The following is a 27,738-nucleotide window of genomic DNA, read 5'->3' on the forward strand; positions in this document are numbered from 1 at the left end:
TGAAAAAGTTGTTTTTTTTTATTCATCAGGTGAAAACAGTGGAGACCTTGAAAGAGCCTGGAATTAAAGAAGCAGCTGTCAAGGAAGGCAGCCCAACCAGCCCATCAGACCTAGCAAAGCTAGAAAGCACTGTCCTGCCCATCCTTGAGGCGCAGGCAACCACACAAGAAGAGGAGAAACAAACAGACACTCTAAAGGCCAGGCGTAAATTAGAAGTGCTTCCTCTCTCACCTGACTCTCCTAGCTCGGAAGAGGACAGAGAGGTTTCTGATAAGAATGCCAATCGTACCACAAAGAAAAAGCTCCTTGTGCCCGTGGATGTCAAAGCAGATTCCCTGGACGATAGCAGTGAAAGCTTTGGAAAAGAAAGCCCTATGTCAGGAGATGATGAAGAATTTATCCGAAAACAGATAATGGAAATGAGTGAGAATGAAGATGCTTCACCATCTGATGAGGAAAACCTAATTCGGCGAAAGATCAGAGAGGACGAGAAGAAACAAAAGGAACAAAAGAAAACACAAACTGTAGAGAAGGGCACAACAGGGAAAGTCAGACGGCTTACCAAGAAAAGCACCATAAGCCCAGATGATGACGATAAGGAATTTGGTACTTTAGTGGATAAACCTGATATAAACAAAGATATGGAAGCAGAAACAAAAGAAGGGAAGCAACAAAGTGGTACTGCAGTTCGCAAATTCCAAACTATGGAGCTGAATACAACTAGCAGCCCTGTGTGTATACCCAATGATGATGGAGAGCCTGAAATGGAAAGCCTGACAGATTCTCCAGATGATCGGTCTAGAGGTGAGGGGTCTTCCAGTCTACATGCATCCAGCTTCACTCCTGGAACTTCCCCAACATCCCTCTCCTCACTGGATGAAGACAGTGATAGCAGTAGTCCGAGCCATATCCGCAGTGGTGAAGGTAAACAGCACAGGAAAGCCAAACACAGACAACCTGGTCAAATGCTGCCAACTATTGAAGACTCTTCTGAGGAAGAAGAGTTACGGGAAGAGGAGGAGCTGCTCAGGGAGCAAGAAAAACAGAAGGGCTCAGGGAAAAAATCCAAAAAAGATAAAGATGAGATTCGAGCCCAGAGGAGGCGAGAGCATCAAAAGACACCGCCAAGCAACCTTTCCCCTATTGAAGATGCCTCGCCAACTGAAGAGCAGAGGCAAGAAGCTGAAATGGAGGAGATTAGACGATCATCTTGCTCAGACTTTTCACCCAGTATTGAATCAGATCCTGAAGGATTGGAAATCCATGCTGCAAAGATTGCGGCAGTCCAGAAAACCTATCAGCTGCCCATGTCGGTATCTCTTCACTCCCCAACAGATGATCAAAATATTGATAAACCACAGAAAAAACCTCTAAGATCTGCTGATGAAGCTTATGAGGAGATAATGCTGAGGGCCAAGTCTCCAACAACTGACAGAGGTGAGATTCAGCCAGAAAAAGAGTCCCTATATGGAGGCATGCTCATCGAAGATTATGCTTATGCATCTCTTATTGACAATTCAACAGCTGATCTCGAGGAGTCAGAGAAGATTACTGTTCCCGCTCAGCCCAAAAAGCTGCGATCGCCAGATGAAGTTTATGAAGACATGATAAAGAAAAGAAAGGAATTCATGCAGCTGGAGCAGGAATACCAAAATATGCAGGCAAAAAAGGAAAGTATTAACCCAGAAATTGTGCTACAACCTGCTGATATTACTGTTTCCAAAAGCAGTACAATAACATTAGACATGGATGGGAAGCCATTGCTGGATGCTGAAACTGCCTATGAAGAGCTAATGAAAAGAGTCCTGACTCCTGGAACAAGTCCAACTCAGCATGAGCCAAAAGTAGAAGCCACTGCATCTAGAAAGGCACTCCACCCTATTCCAGACTTAAAAGTAACGCAGTGCTCTTCAGGAGAGTTATCTTCTGATGATGAAATTATACCTAAAAAGGAAGAGGAGAAAAATGCTGTATCAGATGTCACATCAGCAATGGAAACTGAGCCTGTGAAAGAAACTTTTCCATCACCCATATCAGATCAGCAACCTGAAACCACAATCAAAGCATCCCAAGGCGATATTGTGGACTTGACTAGTGCATCTACAAAAACATCAGCTCCTGTGATTGCCAGTGTATCACCCTTGCCTACAGTCCCCCAGTATACACCTAGTATACCAAGTGTAGTATCAACTGCCCCACCCGTGCCCCCGAAGCCAACTGTCCTGCGTAGGGCTAATTCTCAGGAAAAAACAGAAGAACCTGTTGCACCACCGCTGCCTCCTCCCACTCCTCCTAAACCTACTGTTTTTCCCAGGAAAGCTCCAGTTCCACTTCCACCTCAGGCTTCAGCAACTCCAGTAAGGCAAGAGACAGTGACTATGACTACAGCTCAAGCACCACCTACAAGACAAGTAGTTACTCCAACATACAAACCTCATGTTCCCCCTCCTGTACCCCCAAAGCCATCCATCCCCGTTGGAATTGGGGATAGCCACAAACCAGGACATGGTGTTAAGCCACCAATTGCACCAAAGCCTGGCTCACAGCCTTCATCACCTGCCCATGCCCCACATCCACAAAGACCCTCTGTACTTCCCACAGGTCCTAGTGACATAGCCCTTAATCTAAGCCCCACTTCTGAAAGCAAAATGTTTCAACCATCCCCAAAGTCTCCTTCTTCTCCAAGATATGCCAGCAATCTTCGTGACACATATGTGGTCATCACTCTGCCATCTCAGCCTAGCTCTCCTGTAGATAGTGTTACCACTCATGCTCCCTCTAGCCCTGGTCCAGCATCTCCTTCATGGCAAGCTCAGCCTGAGACTTACCACCATCAGCAGTCTCAACCTCAACCATATTCACAGCAGCAGCAGCAACAAACACCTCCTCAAACAACCAGGGTGCCTCTGGCATATACACGAGTCACAGAATCCATTGAAAGTCAAGAAATTTGTGGCCCTGAAAAACATGTATCTAGTTCTTGTCATATAATTGAGGCTATATCAGCCTCAGCACAGCCACCTGTGGTGATGCCCAACCTCATCTCTCAAGTGGTTACCACAGAAGTCCAAAGGACCACTGTCTCTGTTGTTCATGAAAGGACACCACCACCAGTGCCAGCTCCAAGGGCAAATGGTCTCCCAATCTCAATGCAGAAGCCTATGCCCCAGTTGCCAGCACAGAATGGACAGGCTATTCAGCCTTCTGAGGTGGTAGATCTTAGGACTATGAAAGTGGATCCAGAATCAACCACGCGTGGTGTGGATCTGTCTGCTGGTCCAGACTCAAGACGTCAGTCCCTTACAACTGATGTCAGTCGTCACAGCAGTGCAGTGCAGTCCCCTGTGGTCAACCTCAGTGCTGAATCATCTACAGTTTCTATAGTAACTGATAGCATCACCATCGTGACCTGTGCTGCCACAATCCAGCGACGCGACAACTCGGACACCTCTTTACCCTCTTCAGTACCCCTTCAGCTAACAAAAAACAAATCATTTGAACCTGTTTCTCAAATTATTTATCGACCAATTGACTCTCAGCCATCTACTCATGCTACTGCTACTGCTGAGATCCCTATTAATCTCTCAGTTGGATCTAGTACGAGTGGAGGAACACTCCCCGTAACAATTGCACCCGCTTCTGTTGCAAGTTGTATTGCTAATGGATTAACTAATGGCACAACCACAGTGTCAGGAGCTGTTGACCTCAGCACAAATAAACCATTCAACACTGTGGTTTCAGTGGATGCTGCGTCTACCGAAGTGGTTACAGCTGTAATCACAGACGATGGCAAACCAGTGGATCTGACTGCAGGGAAAAGAGCTGTATGTTGTGATGTTGTGTACAAGCTTCCATTTGCAGGAAGTTGTGCTACTCACCAACCTACCACACCCTTGCCTGAAGATCGCTTTGGATATCGTGACGACCACTATCAGTATGACAGGTCGCCTTATGGGATGAGAGGGTTTGGTGGAATTAAACCTTCTATGTCAGATACTAACCTAGCAGAAGCTGGCCTCTTCATTTACAAGAGTAAAAACAGCTATAATTTCAGTGGCACAACTGAAGGTGCAGTAGATCTTACCTCAGCAAAGATTTCTGATGCAGGTCAGTGCAGTGACATTGCAGACCTGTCACTTAAATGTCACTTTGAACTGCTTCCACTTATTCATGGCTAATGTGGAAATAATGGCTACTTTTTGTTTTTATTTTGTTTTGCATGGACATTTTTTCTTTGTATTTTTTATCATCTTTTTGTTTTACCATTATATTTTTTGCATGTACCTGCATGCTGTTACTTTGTTGAACCTCATTGGAGTTTTTTTTTTGGTCTTCCACCTTTTTTCATTATTTGAACAAGGCATGGCTTGCTTCAACAATTAATAATTCTGTAATACTGGGACTGAAATGATATCTTTGACTTTTGACAGGTGAAGCTGTTGACTACTCCAAGAAAGGAACTTACGCTGGAATGACAATTCCTCCCTATTCTCAAGATAGAGTCACAAGTGCTGTTGGCACACTCTTTGGTACAAGCAGTGTTTTGAGATCATCAAATGGAGTGGTTTATTCCTCTGTCGCAGCCCCAGTCCCATCTACATATGCCATTACCACCCAGCCAGGGTCCATATTTAGTACAGCATACAACACCCTGTCAGGTATGCATACCAGCGACACCATGCCTTCTCTTTCCAACCTCCAGAACCTACCACTTACTCGATCCCACAGTTTTCTATCCACTATCTCTACTACTGCAGCAGAAGAACAAGCAGATGCCCCACTCAATCTAGAGATATCTAGAGGAGGTACTACTGCTGGTGATGCTGCAACTACAGCAGCAACCTCTTTATCTCTTGACACCTATACTGATGCATCTCTGGAGGCTATAGCTGCTTCACTGGAAGCGCTTTCTTCACCCATGGTTCCTGGAGACAGCCAGTATCAGGCAGAGCGCGAGAGACTAGAAATGGAAAAACTCAAGCAACAGCGCCTGGCTGAGGAATTAGAATGGGAACGGCAGGAAATTCAGCGGTTCCGAGAACACGAACAACTCATGGTGCAAAAGGAACTGGAGGAGCTGCAGGCCATGAAACAGCAGATACTTGCCCAGCAAGAAGAGGAAAGACAGGCTCACCTTATAATGCAGAAAGAAACTTATGCTCAGCAGCAGCAGCAGCTTGAGCAGATTCAGAGACTCCAAGAGCAGCTCCGTCTGCAACTGGAAGAGCAAAAGCTTCGTCAGATGTACCCAGGTGGGGACATACAAGAGGCAGTTGTCTTAGGACCTGATGGCACTGTACTGGCCCGAAAGATCACAGATAGTGGGTGCCAGACAGATGAAGAGGATGAAGCAGTCAGCAAAGCTTACACAGCAGGTAGAAAAAAGAGAACTGCTAAAAAGAGTGTTGACAGTTGTGTACAGACTGATGATGAGGATCAAGATGAATGGGAGGCTCAGAACAGAAGCAGACAAAGCCGTCCACGTACTGCCAGAGGTGATAGGGGTGGGCAGTCTGAGATGTCTCTTCAAGCCCACACTGAGATTTCTATACAAACTGATACAGATGGGAACATTAGAATGGATACCAGAATGGAGCTTTCAGATTCTGAAAGGACCTCACCAAAGAAACGACCTACCCCCTTAGAAATAGGACAGTCTGCTAACCTCAAAGCTGATTCTTCTACACTTCAGGCCCCTCCTAAATCCCCCAAAGTGCTCTATTCCCCTGTATCCCCTTGTATCTCACCAAGCAAATCCCTTGAGTTTGTGTCTTATGATAAATCCCTTGGTGATACTAGCCCACAAAACCTAAGAGGAAGTCCTGATCCATCAAAAGCCTCTCCAGCAAGTCCCAGAGGACAGAAATCCATGCAGAGATCTATGTCTGATCCTAAGCCCATGAGTCCAACAGGAGAAGAAAGAGCAACATCTGGAACCCAGTATGGTGAAGGCTATACTGTAAGTAGTACCACTGTAATTGACATAAATCCAGGAAGCAAAACCAAAAACCAAAAATATGAATTTATTTTAACATTCAGATGGTGTGAGCTGTGTTTAAACTTTTCTTTTGGTTGATTAATTTTGACATTTCCAGAGAGTTAGCTTCAGTTTAATCCCATTTCTAGGTAAAATATCATGGAGTATTGTAGTCAGTTTTCTGCCTGGGCAATTCACCACTGACAATCTCATACATACATAAACAGTTGGAAATAAGCTGAGGTTGCAGGAAAACACTGAGCTGTCAGAGATCCATCAAGGGTTTGTGAATAAATTATTTCTTGTGCAACAATAGTGTGGAATATTTATGGGCAGAGATACATATGTTACTGTTACCTAGAAAAAAGGTAATCAACAATTTGTCTTTCAATCACTTTTTTACAATACATCCTTATAGAGGAAGACTATCAAACAACTTAAATTTGTACAGTTTGCTCTGTTTTAATTACCCATATAAAATCTAGCAGTTATCACTAATTAATTTATCTGAGTAACATATTGTTTTTGAAGATGAAGTCTCGTTAAACATTTATTTTGGGAACTAAACTACTTTTTTACAACACTTTTTTTCCTACAGGGCAAAGGCTCAGGTGGTACACCAACAGGGACTCAAAAGAAGGTGAAGAGGACTCTCCCAAATCCTCCATCAGAGGATGAGTCAACAACCACTGGACAAACAGCATATAGCACTGGCTCAGCTCGTCGAAGAATGTGCCGTAATTCCAACATGGCACGCGCCAAGATCCTACAAGACATTGATCGAGAGCTAGATCTGGTGGAGCGCGAGTCTTCCAAGCTCCGCAAAAGACAAGCAGAATTAGATGAGGAGGAGAAAGAGATAGATGCAAAGCTAAGATACTTGGAGATGGGCATTAATCGTAGAAAAGACGCACTGCTTAAAGAAAGAGAGAAGAGGGAAAGGGCCTACTTACAGAGTGTTGCAGAGGACAGAGACTACATGTCAGACAGTGAGGTTAGCAACATCCGAGAGACTAGAGGAGGTGGTGAGGATGAGGAGATTGAAGGTCATGGTCTTGAACGTCCCAGGACAGCTCCTCAGTCAGAATTGGATGACTTTGTCCCACCGCAAACCAAGCATGAGTATGGAAAATACTCTCAGTACCAATACCCTCAAAGTCAATTTCAGCAGTCTCTCTACCAGACACCTCAGTCCTACCAGTCTCATTCGATCTACTCCTCTGTCCCTTCGCTCACTACCTCCCAGCAGCAGAGTTACCACCAAATGCTTTTGTTGCAGCAGAAAGCTGCGAGACAAGCAGCCCTACTCTCAGAGCTCGATGCAACGAAATATGATGTCATTAGCCGTCAGCCTGATCCCACTTCATCAGCTTACCTTGGTGTTAAGTATGACAAATATGGGAATCATCTTGATCTCAGAGCCTTAGAAGTGGGAAGTATAGCAGGTAGCCCAATGTCAGCTGTCTCTGATTCCTACTACACAGATGTAGATCACCACACACCTCGGAGTTACATGCTGCTGGAAGATGCTGCAGAACTAGCTAAAGGCTCCACAGGTCTGTCCTCATCTTATAGTCTGGCTGAGAGGGAGCTGGCAAAGGCAGAGAAACTGCTTCGTAGGAGTGCTGCTGATCTGGGGTCTACTGACTATTTGGGATCCACGTCCAGACTTCATACCTTTGGAAAGACCCCTGACGAAGAGGATACCATGGAGGAACCCTATGAACTGAAACTTTTAAAGCAGCAGCTTAAGCAAGAGTTTAGGAGAAGTACAGGTGGGACCGAAAACTTAGAACAATTGACAGGTCTCTCGCAGCACTACTATACACCAAGCTCTAGCATCTCTGGTTACTCTCAGAGACACTATCCAAAGTCAGAAAAGTATAGCATCAGTCGACTTACTCTTGAGAAGCAGGCAGCTAAACAACTCCCAGCATCTATGTTGTACCAAAAACATAAGACACCACTACTAGATCCTAAAATCTCCTCCAAGTATTCCTCTATTACAGACAGTAGAGGTTTAGAGACTGACTATACCAGCTATTTGGGGTCCACCAGTGCATCCCCAAGATCCAGCCGTCTCTTGCAGGATGAGATTACCTTTGGTCTTCGGAAGAATATTGCAGAGCAGCAAAAGTATTTAGGATCCACCCTGGGTGCTAATTTGGCTGGGTCACTAAACTTGGGTCAGAGCTTGGGTTTGGATTCTGCCTATCCTAGTGGTAGTCGTTCAAGACCATCCTCCAGGCCCACATCTTGCTATGGCCTGGACTTGTCTATCAAAAGAGACCCATCGAGCTCTTCACTCAGGCTGAAAGGAGATGGTGAAGCATCTGGAGACGGCCCAAATTATCAAACCCCATCTGGTCGCACCAAACCTACTAGCCTTCCCATTGTCCAAAGTGGGCGCGGCAGAATACCTATAGTGGCCCAGAATTCAGAAGAAGAGAGTCCACTGAGCCCTGTTGGGCAGCCTATGGGTATGGCCCGTGCATCAGCGGGACCTCTGCCTCCCATCTCAGCCGATTCAAGGGACCAGTTTGGTTCTTGCCTTTCATTGCAAGACTCCCAGCAGCAGCAACATATCAGGGAAGAGCCAACAAGGGGTAGGAGTTATGTGCTGCTGGATGATCTTCAGGGCACCATGTCAGATAGTGAAGGTAAAAAACAGACTTGTTACACTGCAACTTCTTTTCTAGTCAGTGTTTCATCATTAACACTTTTTGGTTATGGTTTGTCTTGCATGAATTTATTACTAAAGTGTGTTTCTTCATTCAGACTCAGCATGTGTCTTTTGAGGTGTTTTTGTTTTTCCTTTGCATTCTGTCGAATGTGTCTTCTTATTCCTTTCTAGTGCAAGTACATTTAATATTGAGTTCCTTTGTGCATGCAAATCATTTGTAAACTTTTATTTTTCCTATAGACTTGAATGTATCTTTATATATACACTGTTTTCTATTTTCTGTTCTATTCTCATCCCAATTATTGTGTAACATCTTCCTATATGAGTTCACTGCACTGTACAGTCTGACATCCTGTTTCAGATACATGAAAGGCATCCCCCAACAAATACAACTTTAAAACTCAACATGATGTCACACGTACCTGTTGAAACGCTTGAAGTATTTTAAATCCTTCTAGTTGTGCATTTAGACGACAGTAGTATATTGATCCTTTAAAATAGATCACATAGAGAAAATGTTTTCCCTGTAAATGATGCAATGCAAAAAGTGCCTTTGCCACTCAAAAAGTTAGATTTCTGTCAGTTTCAGTCAATTCCTCTTAAGCATAATAGTGTCCTGTCTGGATTTACATAGCCAGTAATATATAAATATATATTTTTGGATTATTGATGTACATTGTGAATACAGGATATTTACTTAGTTATTTAATGATTGCGTTTAACTTTCTACTAGTACCCAGTAAGACTAAAGTATAGGAAGATTTAAAATGTTTTTTTGTTTTGTTTTGTTTCATTTTGTTTGAAATGCATGATATTTGTTTGCAACACTTCTGTGTTAATAAATATAAAACTTTAACATGCATGTCTTGTCTTAAATATCTGCTTTTGGGCACTGTGATACATGAGTGATTTTACGCTGCATGAAATGAATGCATGCCTCCTTCATTTAAGAAGATCACTGAAAATCTGATCATTTGATTAACTTCTGTTAAGCAAACATAGTTCATTATTTTTTCTGCAGCTTCTATAGCTGAAAGCAAATGAGCTGTCATACATATGAGGACAGTGTTTTTTTCTAAAGCAGTGGTTGAAAAGCACTATTACAACAGGAAAGGGGAAAAAAACATTATTGTTGCCAGCACTTGGTGTCGTGATAGAAGTGGTTCGCAATAAATCATGTGTTTCAAAAACGACTTCTATAAAGCAGCTCTAGAACTTCTAAACTTTAAGCTGAGGACAATGTATTACTAAAACAGGATGCAAAATGGGCTGTCATTAAGTGCAAACTACATTCATAGTAACATTTCCTATCTTTTTGTTTCATATGCTTAAAGATGCCATGTCTGAGATGTCTTGAATGCAATTTAATTATTTACCTATTGATTCATATGGATCCCAATAATTTATTCATACTTTATAATACATTAAACCCGTTTGCCTTGATTCCAGCCCTAAGTGATTCCCTGATGGCTTTGAACAGAGACGATGCAACCAATGGTAGAGTATTAGTTCAGTTCTCTACGCTAATATATTAACCTGCACCACAAATAAAATGCATATCAACAAAATGGTGTCTAAATGTTGGGGAGGTTTAAGACATTTCAAATTTGGAAATATAAACAATACTTATATTGGAAATTTAAAACAAATTTAAATGATTTTACATTTTTTACAATTTTCATAAGATTGATCACACATTTGTTGGGGAGGAGACTCACTCACCTTCCTAACAACTGGAGAAAAATTATATAAATATACCCAACATTTACATCTATCGACAAGTATGGCAAAATAGATTTAGTTTATGCTACTGTGTTGTACTAATAGTGCTTTAATCGTTCTCAATCTGCCTTATTTTCTGTGCATACGTATGGAATTGTTTTGGTTTTTGGCATCGTTTTCCTACTTTGCAAAAAGTGTAACAGATTAAACTTCTGTTTGGCTCATATTTTTTCCTCACAATTTTTGCAACCTAACAACTAATATGTAGACGTTTTTTCAATGGCATATAATCACCTTTAAATGACCTGATAACCATCCTCTGTAAGTGGATGGAAAAGTCCAGATTCTCAGATTGGTTTTGAAGCTGTGCTTGTTTTTATCTCTGAAGCCTACCACCTTAGACGGGAAGAGACAGACTGGTTTGACAAACCGAGAGATGGGCGGTCAGAGAACGGACAGGAGAAGAGACAGGTGAAAGAGGAAAAAACACACATACACTGTAGTAAAGTTCTCAAAGTGCCATCTATGCAATATCAAGCTGCATGCACCCACATGGAATCATCTGGATATATATAAATATATATATAAATAAGTTGCATGAATGGTGTATGCGTTTTGTATAGTACCACAAGGCACTTAACGTCTTACCATTGTGTATGGGCCATAGGGAAAAGGTCCATACTACCTCTTCCCTCACCTCAGGGTCAAACTGCAGAGGGATCCTAAAGACCGCAGTGTCTCAGGTAAAGTAACACAGTTTACAGCAGCAGCATGTTAATGGTAGAGTGACTGACTATACAGTCAGAAAGGCATGTACGTTCATGTGTTATTGACTGCTGTACATTCAGACAGGACTGCATCAAATATAAGTTTGTTTCTTTTGAAAAACTATGAATGATATAATTAGGAATAAGAATGTTATAACATAAATGAAATAAAAATAGTGAAAAAAGATAGACAACAAAATATAGACATTAACCTAGATCTATTTTGGGTTTACAGAGCATGACTAGTTAGCTTAATGCATGTTACTTAATATTCAAGCCAAATCTCAGCAAACTAGCAGGTCACTTTCCTAGTCTATATGTTGCATCACACAACTGTTCCAGGCTCAAAGCAGGCCGGCATTTCATTTCCTGGCTTCCCTTTCGATTTGGCTCTCCTCCACGCTCATCAGTCATTGCCATGCTCAAAATGGCGTATCCCTCACACTCAGGATTATCTTATGCAATTAACAAGCAGCCCAGAAAGGAAGCGTTTTGTTTACTAGCGCCCAGTGCTAAACTGAGTCATTTTGCTGCAATGTTTTTGTTCTGGCTTCAATAACCATAAAAAACGGTTTCATGGTTCAAAATTAGTAAGGTTTCTGTTTTTGTGTAATTGAAAGCCTCTTTATGTGGGCTGAGAAAATCAATACAGGGGTAGTGGTTTAATCTGGCTAACAGTCTGAGTAACAGAAAGACAGTGTGCTGCTGCCTACATTTGACCTAAACTGCTGCTGGACACATTTCTTTAAGACTGTGATTTAAATAAACATATAAATTTAAGCTATTAAGCTTTACCTGAAGTTTAGCTGGATTTTGTCATCAGTTTTGCATTAAGCATCTAGTAATTTAATTGTGGCAAATAATTAGGTTTCAGAGACTGCATCAAAGTGCATATTTTTCAGTCAAAGTTTACAGCTAGCCAAAACCAGCAAGTATGCTATACTGAGCTTTAGCTTTAGCTATGGCTAGTTCTGGCTAGCTCCCTAGCTTAATTCCCACTTCCACTATATCTAAACCCATGACTTTTAGCTACATTTTACCTGCTCTGAAAAATTACTGTATTTTTAGTAAATAACTTAGATGTTTAATTTGATACAAAATATCAAATTACAGGCTTAATTCTATTTTGACCATAGACAGTATAAAAGATGGGCATAGCTACGTCACCTCTTGGTTTGTGAAGTCTCCTTAGAAGCCTCGAGATGAGGATTTTCACCATGGTCTTGGTCTTTTAAAGTTAGAGGTCTTGAGAAAGGGGCGCATCTGGCTGTGAAATTGCATGCTCATTGGGTGTTGACTCGCGAATCACAAGTAGTTAGCCAATGAGCTTATTTCTAATAATCCTCGGTTCTGGAACATGGTATGACAAGGGTTTAGAAAATTGACCTAATGCTTTATTAAATATAGTCTAAAACAAGTGACTAAGACTCAAAACTGACTCAAACTTAAAAGCACTTTTCCCTTTTTTGAAACCATAGGGATTGCCCCCTTGTGGGCATTAAAAAGAATTCAGGTCATGTCTTTTATACAGTCTTTATTTTGTCTGACTCTGTAGTCAGTGTATTTGGCTTTCTACATAATAATCACACTTTTATGTTATTTGGCTGTTTTGGTGAGTTTATTTTTGTGTACGGTCATACAAAAGAAATCAGGTATTGAATTATAAATGTTGTAAACTGTGGGCTACTTCTACCATGAACACTCACCAGTCTTTCTTTTGGGGCATTAACAGGAAATGGTCTGGGTATCCGAGTGGTCGGAGGAAAAGAGGTCCCTGGTAGTAATGGAGACATTGGCGCATATGTTGCCAAAGTCTTACCTGGTGGAGCGGCAGAACAAACAGGAAAGATTCTTGAAGGTAAGCTCTTTCATCTAATTAAATCTCTTATTGTGAAAATTATGTAGAGTAAATGGAGTGTAACTACAATGTGACTGATAACTCACTAGTCTTCTGTCATACAGTTAAGGGGTGCCATAAGGTATTGTGCGATACAAAATTAAGATACAAAATGTGTCAGTCTTCTCATATAAAATTCAACAAGCATGCCAAACAAACCTTTTCTTCATGCGTGTAATTTGGGTGCATTTACATCTTTGGTCGTTCGCAGCTGACAGACTGACAGAATCGAACATGTAGTTAGAGTGAGAGAAACAGGGAGATTACAAAAATAGGTCTTCATTTGCATTTAGTTTTATCACCTGCAGGCGACGGGCCATGACTCACATTTGGTCATGAGAGATGAACCAAAAACAAGAAACTTATGGGTGTAGAGTGTTTAAACCAGCAGTTATATTTGTAGCATTTTATTATCATTTTTCACCTTTTGACTAATTGGAATGGAGATAGAACCTAATGGCTGTGTCATGATAGCAGAGTTATTTTCTTAACAAATTTATTATATTATTTGATGACTGTTCTAAAATACAAATCATTATATTAAGGTTCTTAACCCACAGATATGGCCTTTTTTAACAATAAATTGCTTGTTTTGTGTGTAACACCAACACATTATATTGATTTTTTACATGGGGGAGTATAGGATCAGTGAACTCCTAGTCATACTCACATGAAGGGTGTCACACAATCGGTAAAGCTTGAGTTTGGACAGTTTAGACGTGTATAATCCATCTGCCTGTACTCTGAGGATGTGTTTATGTGCACTTGAGCATGACCACTTGCTGCTCTTGTTTATGTCTCCTCCTGTTTCTTTTTTATTCTAGTACATGGCTGCTTTACTTTGCTTTAAGGCTCTCCACTTTTTTGTAAGCACTCTATAAAGGGTTCCAGAGAGAACAGTGCCATGAAAAGATAGAAATATGATACTGAAAGTTGTTCTTTAAGTCAAAGGCCAGAAGATTCAACAACATCCTACAGAGCAATTGTGTCATGCATTTTATTCTAACACAGAGAAAAAACTAAAACTGTTAGCCGCTGCTGTAGTTAAAGAGTCAAGATACATCTGTGGTGCCGTTAGCCAGACAGCCCAACCATAATAACACCCGTAACCCTGTCATCAACACCGAGCAGAATGGCTGCAAAATACTTCGGTTCTGCCAGTGGTAACACGATGCTTCACTCTGTCTGGTGCGAATATGGAGAAACGTTGTTAGATTCAACAGGGGTAGAGGCTCTGTGTCACAGAAGGACACTGTGTGTATGAATGGGTGCTTGTTTGATCGCTGAAATTCAACCTCCAAAAGCTACTATATACAGTTCAAGGGTGTTGATGAATAATACCAGTGTGGGAATAGAGTGTACTCTAGCTTTCCTGTCACATATGCACGCAGCTCGAGAGTACCGTCGAAAACAGAGGACCTTCCTGATGAGCTGTTTCAGACCGTGTAAGTCCTGCCAGCGTGCAGGGTGTGTTTTGGAGCATGCGGTGGGTTTGCTGTGCTGAGTGGAATATCACTGCGCTATTTTATACATAGAAATGATCAACCTTTCCTGAAACATCTGTCACTGCTAAAGCAGGTTGGAGAAAAGTGTATTTGATTGTAAATTATATATTTTTAAGATTAAACAGACACTTTTACTCTGCTTGCTCTTAACTAATAACTTATGACTAAAATGAATGGACTGATTTTTTTAATCATTTGATTGTTTTATCGAGATAGGTTTTGATTCCTTGTTTTATTTAGAGAGATGCGTCTGTACAGCACTGCATATGGGAAAATACAGGATCAATATTGATTGCTCTTCTGGGTGTGCAAATCGTATATAGGAATGCAGGTCCTGGAGTGGAATGGTGTTCTTTTGATGGGGAAAACCTATGAAGAGGTACAAGGGCTCGTTGGACAGCCGTGTAATGAGGCAGAAGTGTGTGTCAGACTGTGAGTATAACCTGTGTCACTTGCAATCTTTCTCTTGTGCACTCTGTTCAACCCGCCATAGTGTCATTCTCGTCTTTTCTTTTCTTTATATTTAAGATGGATCATTTTAACCTCTTCATGACTTTAATGTTGCCCCATGTCTAATATTTAAAAGCTAGTCTTAATCACTGGCTTTGCTGTCCTGTTTTTTAATTAACTATTGTCACATCATTTTTTTCTCCATTTCTGTGATGTTTTCGTGGCTTTTCTAGTACCTTTTTTTTGTGTCTTTTTTCCTTGTCATTTAATTCCTTTAGTTTCACTTTTCAGAAATGTATGAAATGTAATTTTTCCAACAGGGATCTCAACATGTTGGCAGAGTCTGAGGGTTCCCAGCACCTAGATTTCCAGGAGCACAGCAAAGGTAAGTTATTACCTAATTATTTTTATTATAATTTCAACTGGAACTGATTCCACTGATTCCTCCTCACTCCTGTTCCTCCGTCCTCAATTTTTCCCTATTAACTTTTGTCTCTTGTTATTTTCAGATGCTCTTCTTATATCGCTTTTTATCTTCAGCTCTCTTTTTTCTCTCAAGTTGAGCCATGTTTTTTTTTTCTGTGGCCTAGTTCCTCAGTCTGTTACACAGAACAGTTCTGGAAACATGCGATTGTTTTCACAGAGCTGTCTCTATTGTGGCACTTTAATATTCACTTTTCTTTTCCATTGAAATTGACTTGGAAGTGAATTGGGTTAAGAGCCATAGTGATGATTCATCTGGTCCCTAGACAGATCGTTGTCAAGATCCTTTGGTTTGTTATGTGCAGTGATGATGATCTGTACTCATAGCCATATGTGTTAACTTTCTAGGTGACAGACCTCCCAGATCTCCAGGTGTTGATCCCAAGCAGCTAGCGGCCGAGCTGCAGAAAGTGTCACAGCAGCAGGCTCCACTGTCCACCTCCTCCTCCAGCCTGCCTGCCACCACTTCAGCAACCTCCAGCCCCGGTCAGCCAGGATCCCCCTCAGTCAGCAAGAAACGTCACAGCAGCAAGGCGAGTTTAGAGGCACGTTCTTTAAGTTTTAGGCAGCCAAGCAAACATGTCAACCCCAGCCACGATCCACAGATACTGTATGGCATGCTATTCACACAGGCTTTTTTAGCTTACCCACAGTCGCTGCAAATCTGCAAGCTGCTTTGCAACCAACCTTCGCCCCAGCTCCTCCTTTTCTCCTTTGCTGTTTCTGACTCTGTGTCACAACCTTTGATATTGATGCTTGCTCTATCCATGTACATCCATGGAGATGGAAGTACATGGTCTTCTTTTGACTATAGCAGTCCTGGCTGCACTGTAAGCACCATTAAGATTGCAATATTGAGTTTCTGGGAAAGTTTATTTTGAAGCTATGCCTCTGTCTGCAGAGAGCTTCTGAAGAGCTTTTCTAAACTTTGTTTTAACCTTTGCTAGTAGTTGTCTTTGATTTCATAAGAGATATATCTACTTCCAACTCAATATGAATTTAAGATGTGTATAATATAATTATTTATTAGTTATAATTAGGTAACAGTATATGTCTTATTTAAATGATGTCAATTATCTGAAGGGATCCCTGAAACAGATGCACAGATTCTATGATTCGGAGACTTCACAGTTTAGCCTAAAGTGCAGCATAAAGTACTGTACACCACCTTATAATCAGCTACCAATACACACAAAGTTTCCACCTACACTTTTGTCTGTTTCACCATGTTGTTTTCATCTTTTACAGATTGCAGAGGGAACAAAGAGCCAATCCCACCTTGTCTCCGGAGAGATACAGGTTTGTGACACAAAACTATTACTGTAAATCTGTAATCTGTGTAGATTGAATTCTAAGAGTATAGAATCTGAGTAGATGGATGTTATTTTTGCTAAAATTAGATACATGCAAGACCAAAATGCAGCCGAATCTATTGTAATTCAGTTGTGTTTCTTTTTGCAGCTTCAAATCCACTATGACAAGCAGCTTGGCAACTTGATAGTTCACGTCCTGCAGGCCAGAAACCTTGCCCCGCGGGATAACAATGGCTACTCTGATCCATTCGTTAAAGTGTATCTCCTGCCAGGGAGAGGGTGAGTTAGTAGTGTTTAGACTGAAAGCACATGTTAAGGATTTCAGAGCTAGAACAAGTAATTAAGTATACAGATTTTCAGAAGCAGTAGCAGCATTCTAGCTAAGATCTTTTTTTCCATCTAGGCTACACAGACAGCCAGTCTGTTAAGCAGTAACTTAATTTCCATTCATTTTAAAATCGATGTACAATTGATTTTGGCTTATCATGACATCATTCAATGTGCAACACATGGATGTTTCTGTTATGAACTCCATAACGCCTATGTGCTACTATGCATAAGGTTGTCTTTTATTTTGACATAGTATAAGTCCAAAACTCAGCGGCCCATTTCTTTTGCTCCCGAATGGCATAAACATTATGTAAATATAATGAGGCACTTGAGTTGCCCCTGTTGATGTGTGTTCCACTGTAGGTGTGAGTGCAGTCAAAATCAATAGCTCTCATATTTACTTGCAATACAATCCAGACTCCTGCTTAAATCTACTGCTCCCCTTCCCACTGTGATTGCACTGTAATGCAATTGACTCTCCCACCTTCTCTTCGGCATGAGATGAGGTCCCTCGAGAGAGTGGGTTTTTTTTTTCCAAGGATCATTTCAGATAAAAGTAATAATATACTGTATAGCTGTGGGGTTTTTAGCTGCCACTCTCACACGCCTTCGGGTTGACTCATGCACCGATGCCACTGTGAGTTATGAATGGGATTGGGGCTATGCTAAAGAAACTGAGAGAATGGCAGCCACAAGCCCTACGGCCACTTTAAAGTGGTTATGGAAACATGCACACTTAAAGGCATGTGTGCACATACTCGTGTATACCCTGTGTGTGTATACATGGAATCTCACAGCTATCAATGCCAGCTGCAATCCATAGAGAGGCTTTTCAGTTGCATCACAGGTCTTCTGGCAACTACGTGGAACAGTGTCTCAATACTGAGAAGCCAGAAAAAAAACAGTGGGTTTTTATTTTGTTTTACATAAAACAAATGTTGAGGCTCCAGCTCTTGCAGCAGAAACTTCAAGAAATAAATCAGACTGCACGATCTGGCTCATGAGCGACAGATCTCCACTCCGGTTGCCACAAGATCTGTCATGTGACCTGGAAGTCCTCTCAGCACACATACATGCAGTCATGTACACACTATAGCAAAATTTCTATCCACCACTGCAGCACACCGCAGCTTCCTGTTCATGCCCCTTTCTAAAACGCACACTTGACAAATCACACACTAAACCTAAGCTAAGTGTAGACTCAATCTCCCCTCCCAGCAAATGTACTCACAGTCCACAGACACTTTTTGACCCGCCCCCGCCCTCCCTCTGACTATTGTTTCTGTATGTTGTTTTCTATATTTAATGCATGCTGGACCCCCTCAGTCAGGTCATGGTTGTCCAGAATGCCAGGTATGTGACTTGCCCACTTTGGCACTTTGGTTTTGTTTTGGTTGATAATTGGTTGTCACTTTGGTTAAGGCAAAAAAAAAAAGAGCAAGGTCAATTTCTCTCTGGAAGTTTATTGATAGAAGTCAGTTCAGTCCTACTAACTCCCTTTAACCTGAATATATTTCCCTTAGTACCCATTATTTCATGATACTCTCTTTGGATGCCCAGGATATTATTATTTTACCATCTGTTTTACTTACCACATATAAACTAATAGTCCCCTGTGTTGTTTTCAGAGCTAACTGTTGTCTTTTTCTGGTAGATGGTCTGTTTTTCCTTTCTAACCATCGTAATTTGAAACCCTAACATCGGCCCAAATACCCTAGATTTTGACCCTGTTTTGTTATTAAAATCCCTCAATAATATCCTACATTGTGCCCTGACATCATAATGTACCCTCAGTGCCCTGCATCCACATCCAGTGTACACTATTATTTTGCCCTACGGCCAATTCATACCATTGTTGTCCAGTATAGAGTAGATTGTCCCTGTCTTGTCCAACCTAACTCTTCCAAACTTACTCATATGCTACAGTCTGAACTCAAACCCTACACACTGCAAAAATATCCATGTCAACAAGTCATTTATTGATGTCCAGCATCACTTTTTCATGTGAAATATCTTAACTCAGAATAGGTAAAAAAAAAATGTTGGTATACGGTCATTATGTTTGTTTTTGTCATTGGCACTATGGTGCTTTCTTCTTACTGGAGACCTGAAACATTTGTTTTTTCAATGCATCAAAATTCTCTGAAACTAAATGACTTGATGGGCATCGAAATGGACTTTTTTGCAGCACACCCTGACATCATACCCTGCTATCCATGCACATAGGCCCATACATTGTTACCATCCAAACAATGTGCATCACATTCATTCTTTTCCCTCTACTGTGACATTGTGCCCTACTCCAGTATCTTCTGCTCCCTGCAATGCGGCGGTTCACTGACACGCATGTTATTTGCATACATGTCGTTGACCACATGTGTGTTGCTGTGATGTGTTCCCTCCAGTGCTGAAAACAAGAGGAAGACCAAACACGCAGGCAAGACTATCAACCCTGAGTGGAACCAAACTGTCATCTATAAGAACATCCACCTGGAACAGGTACTGTGTGGTCAGAGACACTTGATTACACTAAAACGGTGTCTAGGTACACGTGACACGTTTGAACCCTAGTGGATTCATTTAGGAAATCTCACAATTTCGCAGTGAAATTTTGTACACAGCCAAAAGCAAACCAAAATCTCCAATTCAAAGTGCACTTGAGCCAATAAATAGTCTCGTACATTAAAATTCTGAAATTTGTAGAAGAAATAAACATTTTTACCGTCCTATACAAAAAAAGCTATTTTTCCACATAATGAAATTCATGCCCATGGGTTGTCTTCTAAGCTTTATTTCTTCTAATTCGAGCCACTGAACTGGGCCTCACTGTACTGTGGTGTTGGTGCTTTTTGGAGAATCATTAATTTAATTTTCTCTTACAAACACAGTAATATGACTCGCTTTGTGTAATTGTAATCTTACCAACAACGTTTCCAAAACGTTTGTCTCCCAGCTTTGATTCTGTGTCTTTGCAGTGCACATATACAGTATCTGTACCATTTTTTAACTGTATGCAACCTGCTAACCAAGCTTGCTAACATTAGCTGATAACTTTGCTCTTCACCTTCTCATCCAGATATAATTAGTAGGAAAACAGAATCAACATATATTGCTTCCTTACATGCTGGGTCTTTATACTCTAAATGGTTGTGTGGGGGTGCCTCTTTTATATACAGTCTATTATTCACGCATGGTATTGATATTACTGTCTTAATGCTAATATTTTGCTTTGCTTAAATGTTTTAGGGCTTTTCTCTTAGCAAACATGTATCAGCATGCTAACATCATAAGCTGGAGGTGTCTTCATCATGAGCGTGTTAGCATACCCTGCCAAAGCACAGAGTAACAAAACCACTAGTATAGCAATAGACTCAAGCAACATGTAAACCAACACTATGAGCTCAGACACTCAAAAATGTTATTGTTATCTTACACTGTTTTTTTAATGGGATTTTTCTATAACTCTGTAATAGTTCATATATGAATGGACAAATAAGAAAGCGCTCAACTGATTAATTTCCAGATTGAAAATAACAAAAAACTGCAGCACAATATATTGCTTTTTTTTTACTGCTTCTATGCCAACCTGTCATCGTTGCCACTGGTTTTCAGCGGAGCAGATGGATGTATCGCTGAGATTTATTATAACTGTTTAGATCCCATTTTAGATTCAGTGAGCCTGTATCAATCACAGCAAAACTGCCAACTTCTGTCGCCGTTTCTATTCGTTTTTCAGCTGCTTGAAGGCGAGAAACTGCTTTAACTTTAGCTTGAAACTTGAAACTTTTTTATGAACTCTTCAACTGTGTGTACGTTTTAGCTTAAGAAGAAGACTTTGGAGGTGAGCGTGTGGGACTATGACAAGGGCTCCTCTAATGATTTCTTGGGGGAGGTAAGCTCCTTTGATATTATATTTTATACATATTTGAATCCATAAAGGTTTTCTACAACTTTTAAAAACTTTTCTATTTGCTTGTAGGTCCTTATTGATCTGTCCAACACTGCCCAGCTGGACAACATCCCGCGGTGGCTCCCTCTCAAGGAGCAGAGCGAGGGGGACCACCACAGACGCTCGCACTCAGGCCAGGGTCGTCACAGTTCTTCTAAACCCTCCTCACAGCACTCCTCCCCTAAAACCACTGGCTCCTCGCATGATAATCAGGATTCCCCCAAATCATCTGTCATCAAGAGTCGAAGCCATGGGATCTTTCCAGATCCGGCCAAGGGTAGGACACGATGTATTCCCCTCACCTCGACTTAATCACCATCTTCCCCTAACAACTCTCTGCTGCTTCTCTGCTGTTTCCTCGTCTCTGTAGTCTGTTCTTCTTTATCCCTTTCTTTCTCTTTTTTGCTTTCTTCCTGTCTCTGCTCTCTCTATTTCTACCTCTACCTCTGTCCATTTTCTCTTTGCAGTCTTGTCTCCTTTATTACCGCCACCTTCCTCTGGTCATTTTTGCACCCATTGTAGCTTTCGCTTCATGCTTTTTGCTTTCTCGTGCTCTGTTTTCTTGGTTGCCATGATGTCACCCTGCTTAGAGCCCTTAGCTTCGCTCTATCTTTCTCCTAACACAGAGGGCAACGTGGCCGTGGAAGGCTTTGAATGCTAGTTAATAACCTCAAAGTAACATCAAATTTAATGAGCATGATAGAATATAAGACACACTGGCTAGATTCAGTATCTCACTAGCCAGCAACTCAGCTCGAGTGGTACTCAACAGGTGACAACCACTAAGAAAAGCAAAAGGTAGCCTTTTTTTTGGTAATTTGGTGAATCTGGTTGTTTTAGACACACAGGTGCCCACTATCGAGAAATCTCACAGTAGCCCTGGCACATCGAAGCCTTCCCCGTCCGAGGGCCAGAGCCAAAGCCACAGCCACGGACACAGCCAACACTCTCGCTCACACGGCGCTACACGCTCCAGCAAAAGCGCCGCACGACAGCACCATCAGGAAAGCCTCAATGGAAGCAGAGGAGGCGCTGCCGTAGCAACGGGCGATGCCCAACAGCAGTCACAGCAGCAGCCGCCACAACGCCTCCAACCAAGTAAACCAAGACGCAAATAAAGCCTACGCAGCATGGCCTCCTCGCACTCATCTGTTCTACCTTTTGTTGAGTTTTTTTTCTGTTCCTTTATTTCCTTTTCCTTACTTAGTTTCCCCTCACTCCTCACACTCTCTGGTTCTCTTCAGCATTGTATCCACAGTGTGTCAACCTTTCATGGCTTCTCTTCTGTATGTATTCACAAGTGTCAGCAGCCAGCACCTCACCTGTAAGGTAGCACACTGTCTTCGACCCTTACTTATTTTGACCTCCTTCCAAATAAGCATAATGCTAGCTAATAAGTATCCAGTTCTAACTATTTAAAATCCAATTAGTGTTAAAAAAAAAATATGTAATAAAGAGGCTTAAATGTATTTTAATAGAGTTAAACATAAATATTAGCTTTTATTTTGACTGACATTAGCTTTTAATATTAAGATGACAGTGTAAACAGTAGTAAATAAATGAAACAGAAAAAAGCAGATTTGCGCAAGATGTTCAAACGAGCTTGGCGATAATGTCAGAGCAGCTCTCTCTAACGATGAAAGATAACTGATAAAACAGTTCAGTAACAGAGGACAGTTCATCAGGAAAATAATTCTTCAGAATTCAGAAAATGACTTTTGCTGCCAGCTAGAACTTAAATCATTTCATTTAACTGATCTAACTTTAAAACTGAAGACAGTTGCAGTCCCCTCCCTTATATCATTTACCTATTTGGATTTTTAATTTGATTTTATTATTATTATTTATTTATTTATTTTTATTTTTTGAGTTCTATATAATTTCCTTTTTTTGGTTAACAAACAACAACCAGCTTTTCTGAAGCTCCTCCACCGAGATGGCTGTGCATGCAGTCCGCTACACCCCCCCCCCCAACCCTTTTCTTCTGTTTAAACAACTACCGGACCCACGATGCACCTCAGTACATGCTGCACGCCCCACCCAATAGTGATGTGGGAGGGGCACTGCACTGTGGCTGCATGTGATTGACAGTCAAGCTGGTTGCCATGATGAAGATAAACCGCTCTCTGAATCTCCATCTCGCTCCTCCCTCCTTCCAATTTGAATTCCGACTCCATGACCTTTGTTTCCCGGCGTTGACCCCTTGACATCGTGCCTGTGAAACTAAACTCATCCAGGCCAAAGAGGCCGCCTCTCACTGAGGCACCAGAGACACAGCGTAGTGGGCGTGCTCACCATTCAGAGAGCCCAGTCTGACTGGCTGCCTGCCCTGCCATCGATTGTGTCGGCCAAAGGGAGCAGAGCAGACGGCAGACACCTGACCCTCAGGAAAGCCGTGTCAGAAGAGAGACCGCAGAGCACCGGAGGTGAGAGTTTGCCCAAGAGTCTCCTCTCTGTCGTGTGACTGAAGCACAGATGGAGCGAGGAGAGAAAGAGAGAGTGAGAGAAAGAGAGGATGCAGTACTACTAACGCACACCTGCAGAAAGAAAGAGGGGAGTATTCATAAAAGAGACAGGAAGATAGAGAGAAAGTTGCACTCAGCCACATCACCACAGATTCATGCACACACGGCACACACTTTTCTTGAAGGCCACCGACACAGTTCACTAATACCAGGAAGTCAATATCCAAAACTGTGAGATGAGTCATTGAACGTTAACACTTTGCCACTGCCACATCTGCTGCATCATTAAACTGTTATTAGTGAGCTTTTTGCAATCCGGCATTGAAGCCGTGTTGAGTGGCTTGAAAGAAAAACGTGTCGGCATGGATCCTCTCGTGCACCGCATCCACGCATCTTACTTCATTCATACTCTTATCGCACTGCCTGATCAGCAGTTTGAGAGAAAAAAGCTAAAACATTTAAAATCATCTAAAATATCCTGGATTAAACAGTTAAAAAGATTATAAAGAGACAGTCATAAACATTCTTTAAAGTCCCGAAAATATGAAACTGAAGCACACTGAGGCAGTTTCACTTAAACTTGAGGAATCGGAACGCGATTCTTATTTCATATAGATGACTAACGATGTCAGTGGAGTCTTCGTGTCTCTTGTTTAGTCTGCATAAACATATACATGTGATATCGCTCTGGTTCTATGTGTGCGTTTTAAGTTTTCAATTTTAAATGTGACTTTTTACTGTCTTTGCTGAGAGAAAGATGTCTGTCCATGTGCTTTTCGCTAGTCTTCAGTGTTTGTGTGCTATTCATTGCGATCCAGTCCTGTGTGTTTTAAAGTAGCTTTCTCTTTGACTTTAGCAAAAACTTTTCAAGTTTTATAGCAGATTTCCACTGCTGCAAATATTAAGTAATGCTACCTGGTCCATGTTTTTTTCTTTTTTTAATTATTGGAACCAACCGAGGAGGGGAAGGGGCAGTTTTTCTTTCTTTGTCTTTGTCGTGATGGGTGTGGTGATATCTATGCACAGCTCGGTCAACCTACAAATCCGGAGATGCCCCGGTCACAGCAGCCTCGTTAGATAGTGGCTTGAGTGGCAGCGCCTACAGCCTACTGGATGAGGAAGCAGAGGCAAACGAGGTGGACAGTGCTATCTTCCAAGTGCCCCGATTGTAAGTCAATTTATTTATCCCACAAAGAGTAGCACTTTAGCATTTTAAACATGTTAATTTGATGCTTAACTATTCCTCACTGTACTAAAGATATACTGTACTACATTGTAATATGCTATGCAGTTAAATTATTTATTTATTTTTTCTCTTCCTCAGTGGAAAGATCCCAAATGGCACAGATGTGATAAAATCATCACTGGGACACAGTGACACTGAAGGTTGGGCATGTATCTGTTATACAGTAAATTTTTTTTGTGTGTGTGTTTTGGGTGTATTCATTACAACATTCATGACATGATTATCTAAGAGTGCAATTAGCAAATGGCTCTTGAAGTTTGCATGACCAACATTTAAACTAGTCCCTTGTTGTTATGTGCTATAAAGGGGTTGGACATGGTAGGCAGCTATTGTCAGGTAGCATTTAAATAAGACTCACCTGGTATTAAATGGGCTCAAACTGTACCAAGAAAAGTACCCTATGCCATTTCACCACATCAGCCTGAACCATTGATGTAACCACACACTACATCTATACTTTTATCTTGATTCTGACCCTGCAGTCTAAATGTTGCGGCAGACATCAAGACACACCAGTCAAGTTAGGCAATATTTTTCCAATCTTTTGTCCAATTGTGTGCAAATTGTAGCCTCAGTTTCCGGTTCTTAGCTGGCAGCTGAGTGGCAGTCGGTGTGGTCTTCTGATGCTGTAACCCATCTCCTTCAAGGTTGGACTTTTTGTGCTTTCGCAGATGCTCTTCTGCATACCTTGGTTGTAACACGTGGTTGTTTGAGTTATTGGTGCCCTATCTATCAGCTTAAAGCAGTTTGGGCATTGTCCTCTGACCTCTGGAATCAACAAGCTTTTTTTCCCAAAGAATTGCCGCTCACTGGATATTTTTCTCCTTTTCAGACCATTTTCTATAAATCCTAGAGATGTTTGTGTTTGTAGATCTAAACTACTCAGACCAGGCTGTCTGGCACCAACAACCACGCCACGTTCAGAGACACGTAAATCCCCTTTCTTCTCCATTCCTGATGCTCAGTTTCAACTTCAGCGGGTTGCCCTTTACCATGTCTGCCATGTGCCTAAATGCACTGAGTTGATGCCATGTGATTGGCTAATTAGATATTTGTATGAGCGAGCAGTTGAACAGGTGTACCTAACAAAGTTGCTGGGGAGTGTATATATTTTATAACTGCTCACAAAAGTTTCTCATCCAATTTTAAGTCAGCTCTATTGGTCTATTATATAATTTCTCCTCCTTCTTACTTGTGATGTTGTAATTTGGCTTACGACATACCACACTGTAATTATGACACTGTAATTTTAGATTTGCACAAAGGTGCAAATACAAAATGGACTTATGTTATCTTTTTATCGTTTCACCGTCTGCGCTCAGTCTTTTTGTGTCACTGGATTTCTCACTTTTCATCACTTCAGAAGATATTACATCCACTGAAGATTTACCCAAATCCCTGCCAATATATGACTATATAGTCAACCTTAAACCCCAGACTTCATCCTAAATTGTAAAGATTTATGTTATTGTCCCGAGAAGGGAGCTGCTTCCCCACAGTGTAACTGTGTAAACAGATTTATGTCCCCACAACATGAGTAATAAAAGTGCACTTACACACAGCCTACATTTGCCAGGGACTTGTTGACCCAGCTTTCACAACTGCCACTTCCATTCAGTTGCCAAGGCAACTAGAGGCCAGGCAAGGCTCATCATAACTTCTCCTCATCCTTGTTAAATCAATAAATGTGATTGCCTGCAGACCATGTCTGATATTAGTCATCGCATTCACACACTTTGTGCTCTGTAGAGTGCGGCCGCTTTGAAAGATGCCACATTTAAAATAATTGTAATAATCGAGCTTATACCCATCCTTTTTTTTCTTAAATTAGCTCTAAAGCCCTTCTTATTTTCAATAGCTTTTAACTTGAGGTCTCTAATAGTTTGCTGAAGTTCACTGTAAATACATCCTATTGCTCTTTTATTTGACTTTTTTCTTTTTCACCCATTTAGAAGGTGCCTGGAAAGCACTTTGGGTCATCTTCTGTTGTTTTAAAATGTGCCATATATATATAAGGTTAACTTGACTAGTGCATATTTAGACTTATGTGTGTATGCATTTAGGTAAGACTCAGGTAATGGGAGAGATAAAGATCGCTTTGAAGAAGGAAATGAAGACCGAAGGTGAACACCTGGTCCTTGAGATTCTTCAGTGTCGTAACATCACCTACAAGTTCAAGACTCCAGATCACCTGCCTGGTAACTGAAAATACCTGATCTATGCACATGACCGAACCAATGCCAAGCTAAAGTACACCTACTGAGCAAGCTGTTGTGACATATCACTTATTGTCATCCATTCTGTCAAGAATCGTGTTTAGGAAGAGGAAGGTGAAAGTATATTTACAGAGTTTCCATGATACGCATAATTTATATTACATTTAACAGCTGGGAAGCCCACACAAATGTGTGTTCTGGCATCTAGCTTCCCTTCAAATGTTTGCCAGTTTTATAGCAGCAGAACAACTGGTGTTGCAATAAAGTGTTTCCCAGCCCACGTAGAGCATTTAATCCTTAAGTAATATGTACTGTATATGTGTAAGGCTAAAAAAAAAGACTGGAAAGGCTCACTAATGACACATAAGCCTGGGCAAATAAGATGTGGGATGTGCCATTTATGAGTTATATTGGACAGAAACTGTGCATTTCAAGTAGTAGCATACATACAGTATGTAACTCCCTTTAATTGAAAATTAATTAAATTAATTAGTTAAAAAATACAAATTGCTTCATTAGAGTACAATTGTATGCTACTTAGCCTTTAAAGATTGTTCTGTGCATTATTATTTAGACACATTGGATAAATGCGTTGGGAGTTATACGGCACAATTACATGAATCTTTCTGCTGATAAAATGCAGATTGTTGCCCACACTGCCTCTGCTTGTAGTATTTACTTCCTTAATACCCAAGCTGCCGGCCACTTGCTTGATTTGCATTTGCTACCAGATGG

The 27,738-nt window shown here is 41.2% G+C and overlaps 1 protein-coding gene across 1 annotated transcript in view; it reads left to right on the forward strand.

Moving 5' to 3' along the window:
* Nucleotides 1-27,738, forward strand: part of pcloa (piccolo presynaptic cytomatrix protein a) — a 51,697-nt gene that overhangs the window by 19,809 nt on the left and 4,150 nt on the right. Inside the window, exons 3-22 of the mRNA XM_039601410.1 lie at nucleotides 30-4,107; nucleotides 4,431-5,959; nucleotides 6,576-8,637; nucleotides 10,110-10,157; nucleotides 10,771-10,853; nucleotides 11,050-11,125; nucleotides 12,882-13,007; nucleotides 14,875-14,983; nucleotides 15,322-15,386; nucleotides 15,833-16,017; nucleotides 16,733-16,783; nucleotides 16,946-17,076; nucleotides 18,454-18,480; nucleotides 19,533-19,626; nucleotides 20,948-21,019; nucleotides 21,107-21,353; nucleotides 23,314-23,502; nucleotides 24,568-24,709; nucleotides 24,866-24,927; nucleotides 26,851-26,985. Of these exons, the coding sequence (XP_039457344.1) occupies nucleotides 30-4,107; nucleotides 4,431-5,959; nucleotides 6,576-8,637; nucleotides 10,110-10,157; nucleotides 10,771-10,853; nucleotides 11,050-11,125; nucleotides 12,882-13,007; nucleotides 14,875-14,983; nucleotides 15,322-15,386; nucleotides 15,833-16,017; nucleotides 16,733-16,783; nucleotides 16,946-17,076; nucleotides 18,454-18,480; nucleotides 19,533-19,626; nucleotides 20,948-21,019; nucleotides 21,107-21,353; nucleotides 23,314-23,502; nucleotides 24,568-24,709; nucleotides 24,866-24,927; nucleotides 26,851-26,985 (9,511 nt within the window). The remainder of the gene's footprint in view (nucleotides 1-29; nucleotides 4,108-4,430; nucleotides 5,960-6,575; nucleotides 8,638-10,109; nucleotides 10,158-10,770; nucleotides 10,854-11,049; nucleotides 11,126-12,881; nucleotides 13,008-14,874; nucleotides 14,984-15,321; nucleotides 15,387-15,832; nucleotides 16,018-16,732; nucleotides 16,784-16,945; nucleotides 17,077-18,453; nucleotides 18,481-19,532; nucleotides 19,627-20,947; nucleotides 21,020-21,106; nucleotides 21,354-23,313; nucleotides 23,503-24,567; nucleotides 24,710-24,865; nucleotides 24,928-26,850; nucleotides 26,986-27,738) is intronic.

The sequence above is a fragment of the Oreochromis aureus genome, linkage group 17, assembly GCF_013358895.1.
Source record: "Oreochromis aureus strain Israel breed Guangdong linkage group 17, ZZ_aureus, whole genome shotgun sequence".
In the NCBI taxonomy this organism is placed as follows: Eukaryota; Metazoa; Chordata; class Actinopteri; order Cichliformes; family Cichlidae; genus Oreochromis; species Oreochromis aureus.